Raw genomic sequence first — 6,326 nt, 5'->3', positions numbered from 1 at the left:
CAAAATACGGTGTTATCAAGAACCAACTCAGCAGTTTGTTCTTGAATGGGATGATGGTGCTGGTTTTTAGAAAAATCAAGAATTGAGGTTGAAAGAGGCGTTGCGAATATTGGTTGACAGAGCTTCGCATAAGGGATGTTTTGAGGTAAAAACTGTGAAGTCTGATCCTGGGCGACTCATTCTAAAATGCCATCAAGCTGAACATGGTTGTTCATGGTATTTACATGCTGTAAGAATGAAGGGTTCAACTTATTTCAGCCTTAGAGTATACAGGAATATGCATTGTTGCTCTCGGGTCCTTACCAGCACACTTGAGAATAAAAGAAAAGGCATTCCACAAGTAGTAGCAGATGTTTTGCGTGCTTCGTATCCAGGTGTAGTGGACAAACCCGCTCCTAGAAGTATAGTGAAGGTCGTTCAAACTGAAGCTCATGTGAATGTGTCCTACTCTACTGCCTTGAGAGGGAAAAAACTCGCTATTAGTCAAGTGAGGGGTAGTCCGGCTAAGAGCTTTCAAAGATTGCATTCTTATCTGTACATGTTGAAGCTGGTGAATCCCGGTATAGTGACGAGCGTGAAAGTGGATGCTAATAATAAGTTCAAGTATCTTTTTGTGGCTTTAGGTGCCAGCATTGAAGGCTTTAGATCAATGAGGAAAGTCATAGTTGTGGATGCAAAATTTCTTAAGAATGTTTATGGTGGTATGCTCGTATTTGCCACAGCTCAGGATCCTAATCATCACCATTATCCCATTGCAATGGGGTGAGAAAGATGCTAGTTGGAGGTGGTTTTTAGAAATGCTCATAACTGTTATACCAGATAATCCTGAGATTGTTTTTATGAGTGACAGACACACAAGCATAGCGAAGGCAGTGCAGGAGGTGTACCCTCAGTCTCAGCATGGATTTTGTGTTTGGCACTTGTCTCGTAATGTGAGGGTTAAAGCAGCCAATGGTTGGAAAGATTTGTGTTCTAAAAAATTCATTGACTGCTCACAAGTACAACGAAAGTGAGTTTCTAAGTGCATATACCGAATTTGGTAGAATGTTTCCCAAAGCTGCAGAGTACTTAGAGAATGGTCTTCCTCTTGAGAAATGGGCAAGGTGCTACTTTAAAGGAGACAAGTATAACTTGGACACAAGCAACGTCTGTGAATCTATGAACAGTGTCTTCAAGAAAGCAAGAAAGTATGCATTATTGCCTAAGATTGATGCGTATATTGAAAAAGTGTCTGAATGGTTCAACAGGCATAGGGAAGACATTGCTGGTGCATCATATTCGAAGAAATTGGTGCAGTATAAGGAAAATCAGTTGCATACCCAATGTGAAATAGCGACACCGTAAACTGTGAGTGAGCTAAATGTTCCTGAGCTTGAGTACAGTGTGGTTGGACTTGATGGGAAGAGCTATCTGGTCAATTTGGTAACAAAAAGCTGTGAGTGTCGTATGTTTGATATAGATAAGATTCCATGTGTGCATGCAATAGCCGCAACCATTGCAATGATGTGGATGTCCTCTAGAAGAAGAGACATACATATTTTCGATTTATGCTCGAGGTACTACTTGATTGATACTTGGGCGTTGGCTTATTGCCGAACCATTTATATGGTGCCGCATCATTCAACTTGGATTATTCCTGAGGAGGTTGGAAATTTAGTTGTTTACCCACCAGACTACACCAAAAAATCAGGAAGAAAGAAGGAGAAGCGGTTTTCTTCCACCGGAGAACCTCAGAGGAGTAACAAGGCCAACCCAAATATTAATCTTGGACGTTGGTTTGAACCAGTAAACCCAATGGAAGAAGAGGGAACCAGCTAGGTTTTCGAGTATTTGGGAGTTATTTGTATTTTTTATGTCTTGGATTTCTTGCATTACTATGTATTTTGGGGTTATTTGTATTTAGGATTTATTGGATTTCTAGAATGTATCCAGGACAACTAGGTGCAACTATGTTGAACTTTTTTAAATTTATGTAATGAATTTTAGGGCAACTAGGTGCAACTAGGTACAACTACGTACACTTATGGCCAGTTATGGCCAACTAGGTGCAACTAGGGGCAACTACGTGCAACTATGTACAGTTATGGCCAACGAGGTGCAACTAGGGGCAACTAGGTGCAACTATGTACAGTTATGGCCAACAAGGTGCAAGTAGGGAAACTGGAGCAACATGGGCAATGAGGTGCAACTAGGGGCAACATGGTGCAACTGGGGCAACAAGGGGCAACGAGGTGCAACTAGGGGAAAGTAGGGAACCCTAATTTTGTACAACTGAAGACCCGAAAACAAATACAACACATACTTTTAATTGCTGTATCTTGAACGTCTACAATAGGAAAACTCTATAGAACATAGTTTTCTTCAAAGTACTAAATTTTTTTTGGGTTTCACATGAAATAACCCTTATGGTATAAAGAACTCTTTGACAATGTTATCCATCTTACAACAGACTAAACACAAAAATAGAGAAAATAGAAAATTAATTACACTAGGCCTTTGGAGCTGCTATAGAATGTTCGAAATTCCTGTGGACAACTAGAAAAAATGAATATCGGTAGGAGGAGTCCTGAAAATACGAGTAAATCGACAAAAGGACAATTATTACATTTTTGGGACAACCGTACAACTAAAATGGCAGCTGAGAATAAAAATATTTATTTTTTTCTTTTCTTTTTAAACAGGCTATAAGAGGGGAGAAGTCTAGTGTCCTAGTGTTTTCTCTTTCATTGAAAAGGGTTGTTGTCGTGTTTTTCTCTTTCCATTCATTCCCTCACTTGGAATTTTTTTTCCCAATTAGCGTTTCCGCTGCGGCCGAAAATTTCCCCACAAAAAAACTTCGCCAAAAATGTCTGAAGGCAAAGGAGAGGGATCTTATTCTGCCTTACCCAAGAAGGATTACGGGATAACTACTAGATGGGGACCAGAAGTGAATGGAGTCAGGACCAGGGCGCCATGCCCTGTTCAAAAGGGAATTCCAAAAGTTTGCTACTGCGGTATAGCTCCAATTGGGTGTCTAAGCGACAACTCTATGCTCGATAGGGGCTGCAAGTATTATGGGTGTTTCTACGGCTGTTGTGGCCCAAAAAACTTCCCTGAAGTACTTGTCAATTTAGCAATTCTTTGTTTTCTAAATAGAGTTTCATCCGATTTTCTGGTTCTCAGGTTCCCAGTTGTGGCTTCAAGAAGTGGTGGGATGTTGCCATTCTTGAAGAGATTGAAATGTTAAACGACACCCAAGAAGCCATGCGGTCTTTGTTTGACACCGTTCACTCGAAGCTCAACCAGTTGGAGTCCAAGGTGGCATCCCTTGAGGCAGCTATGGAAAAGACTAAAGGTTGAAGAAGATTTTATGTGGTTGAGAGTTCTTATGTGAGCTATGTTGGATTGTTGTATCTTATTCACATGTTTTCCTTTGTTCATCATGTTTCTGTTCTCCTTTGTAATATCCCAAAACTATTTCGAATTAATCTCATGTTATGTTTCTTATTCAGATTAAGTTGTCCTTGTTGTCCTAAACAAAAGAAACATAGTTATCCAAATTGTCCTAACCAAAATAAATATATTTGTAGTAGTTGACCTTGTTGTCCTAAACAAAAGAAACATAGTTGTACCATTTATCCTAAACAAAAGACATTAAGTTGTACCAGTTGTCCTAAACAAAATAAACAAAGTTGTACCACTTGTCCTAAACAAAATAAACATAGTTGTACTTGTTGTCCTAAACAAAAGAAACATAGAAACAAAAGAAATAAACCACACAATCTACTTCTTCGCTTTCTTGGTGTTTCCCCCAGAGACCCAAGGCGACTGCTTGAACTTTGATTTCTTCCGGGGCCTCTTAGTTCCAGCTCTACCGCCTTTGGATGAGGATGTTTCCAGTGGTGGTGCGCCTTTTGATGATGATGTGGATGGTTGTGGTGCGGATGATGCCCAACATCCCAGTACATGAACTCTAATTCCGCCAACGTGTCAACAATCTTGATCTTGTACCGGTTGTTGGATAAAACCACCCTCACTATTTCTTGGCGCCATACATCACGATGCAACACCGCCACACGATCCAACAATGAAAAGGAGGATTCTGGTGGATGTGCGGTTGGAGGGGTGCCTCCTCCTGCGGTTCAAGGAGATGAAACTGGTGCAGGTGCGCTTGGAGGGGAGGCCACTGCAGGTCGCCGAGACAAAACCGGTGCAGGTGCGCTTGAAGGGGAGGCCACTGCGGATAGACGAGAGGAGACTGGTGAAGAGGCGGGTGGTGGAGAGGATGGGCGTGGAAGCACTAGCTGTTCGAGCGTCGCCACCCTTTTCTCTAACAGACCCATCGCAGCCTTAAGCTCCAACATTGATGTCACCTCAGGTTCAGGTATTTGAGGAGCCTCGGCAGTGAATCTACCCTGATGTTGAATGTCTAACTCATACAAAGATCTCCAGAAGATCTTCTTCTTCTTCACTGTGAGATGATGCATCCTACTCTCAACACCCACATCAATGAGCCCTATCCCATCATCATAGTCATGATCTAATATCCGACGCAAAAGTTTTTCTTCACCCGAATCTGCAGGCTTCAAGATGCTATGAATGTCCTGCCAATATAAACAAACACAAATTATTGAACCAATAGTAACGACATTACATATAGTTGTACTAGTTGTCCTAGTTGCCCTTTAACCAATACCAGTAAAACATAGTTGTACAAGTTGTCCTAGTTGCCCTTTAACCAATACCAGTAAAACATAGTTGTACTAGTTGTCCTAATTGTCCCACGATCCATAATTCTTAATTTTTGCTCAGTTGTACCAGTTGTTCTTAAACCACTAACAGCAAGTCAATCATAGTTGTACCCTAACCAAACCCAGCAAACACTAACCTTTGCACTTGTTCTGATTGCTGCATTTATATCATCCAACGGAATGCCTTTCATGCAAACATCAGTGAACTTGTGCTTGCACATCCTTGGACAGTCTTGGAGGGCAGGTACAGCTTCTCGGAATTTGCGGCCAAGGCTATGAATACACTCAAAAGCAAGTATCTACACAAAAAAATTACAAAAGATCATCGTTAAATTATATATGAAGTTAATTTATAAGAAATGGTGACTGAGAATTACCTGTAGAGGTAGAAAGGGGACATTCTGCTTTTTTGTCTTTCATGCTGCCATCAAACTTTGCCATCACACGCCGGATCTCCTTCATCATGTCATCAAATGTGTAACGCCCCCAAGGGAACGTTTTACACACATTCAAATCGCTGACAACTCGGAGAAGGAAAGGATCAATGTTACCATCACTCTTGTATTTCGCCTTCACTACCTTGCATAAAAACAAGAGGAGTGCAATTTTCTTCCTGTCCACAGAGCTCTCCTTCATTTAATCTAATTTAGCTTCCACTTCCAAAATCTTGATTTTATCCACCCTACCAAAGTGCTTCTCAACAAACTTCGTGTTCCCCAAATCCTTGTAGTTAGCCGGGTAATCACGACAGTCAAGTCCACTCAAAAGCGCATGCTCTCCCAGAGAATACCTAATTGGGACTCCGTTAACAACAAACCAACACTCACTAAACCTTTCAGTATGAGCAGTGGAAGGAGAAGCATCCACAATCCTTGATTCATGTGGTTGGGCTCCTTGAACATGTGAAAAATGTGCTTAAATTGGGGATGTGCTCTGAACCATGCTTTCTCCTCAGCAAGTTTATCAATCTTGTCCACAACACTTCTAACCGAGCACCTTGTCAATATCCTACAACCCTTGCTGTACTCGGTTGGACCGAAGTAAAGCTTCTCAGGTAGCATCGGTTGCCCATCATCATCGGCATCCTGAAAAATAAACAAGAAACACAATCCTATCAGACTTAGTTGTCCCAGTTGTCCCAGTTGTCCATGTGCACCTAATTACGTAAAACCAAGTTATCCCAGTTGTCCTAGTTGTCCAGATATAACTATTCTATACCAGTTGTTCCGGTTGTCCGAATATTACCTAATTACGAAAACAAAGTTGTCCCAGTTGTCCAAGTTGTCCATATGCACCTAATTACGTAAAACCAAGTTGTCTCAGTTGTCCCAGTTGTCCATATGCACCTAATTACCTAAAACCAAGTTGTCCCAGTTATCCAGATGTAACTATTCTATACAGTTGTCCTAGTTGTCCGGATATTACCTAATTATGTAAAGCTAAGTTGTACATGTTGTCCCAGTTGTCCAACAAAACACATAACAAGAATTCAATTCAAAATATACTTACCTCTAAATCTCTCTTTGATTCATCTTGTTCTGACTCCTCTACATTCTCTTCGTCATGCGCTTCTTCCTCTTCTCTTTCTTCCTCTGA

At 41.1% G+C, this 6,326-nt stretch overlaps 1 protein-coding gene across 1 annotated transcript; it reads left to right on the top strand.

Annotated features, from left to right (window-relative positions):
* The first annotated feature begins 235 nt into the window (after positions 1–235).
* LOC112086191 lies at positions 236–1,818 on the top strand. The gene is made up of 4 exons (XM_024154995.1): positions 236–762; positions 851–967; positions 1,044–1,295; positions 1,383–1,818. The coding sequence occupies exons 1-4, from the start codon at positions 236–238 to the stop codon at positions 1,816–1,818; spliced, it is 1,332 nt and encodes a 443-aa protein (XP_024010763.1).
* The last annotated feature ends 4,508 nt before the right edge of the window (positions 1,819–6,326 follow it).

The sequence above is a fragment of the Eutrema salsugineum genome, unplaced genomic scaffold (genome assembly GCF_000478725.1).
Source record: "Eutrema salsugineum unplaced genomic scaffold, Eutsalg1_0 scaffold_9, whole genome shotgun sequence".
Taxonomy (NCBI): Eukaryota; Viridiplantae; Streptophyta; class Magnoliopsida; order Brassicales; family Brassicaceae; genus Eutrema; species Eutrema salsugineum.
This window is presented reverse-complemented; position numbering and strand designations above follow the sequence as displayed.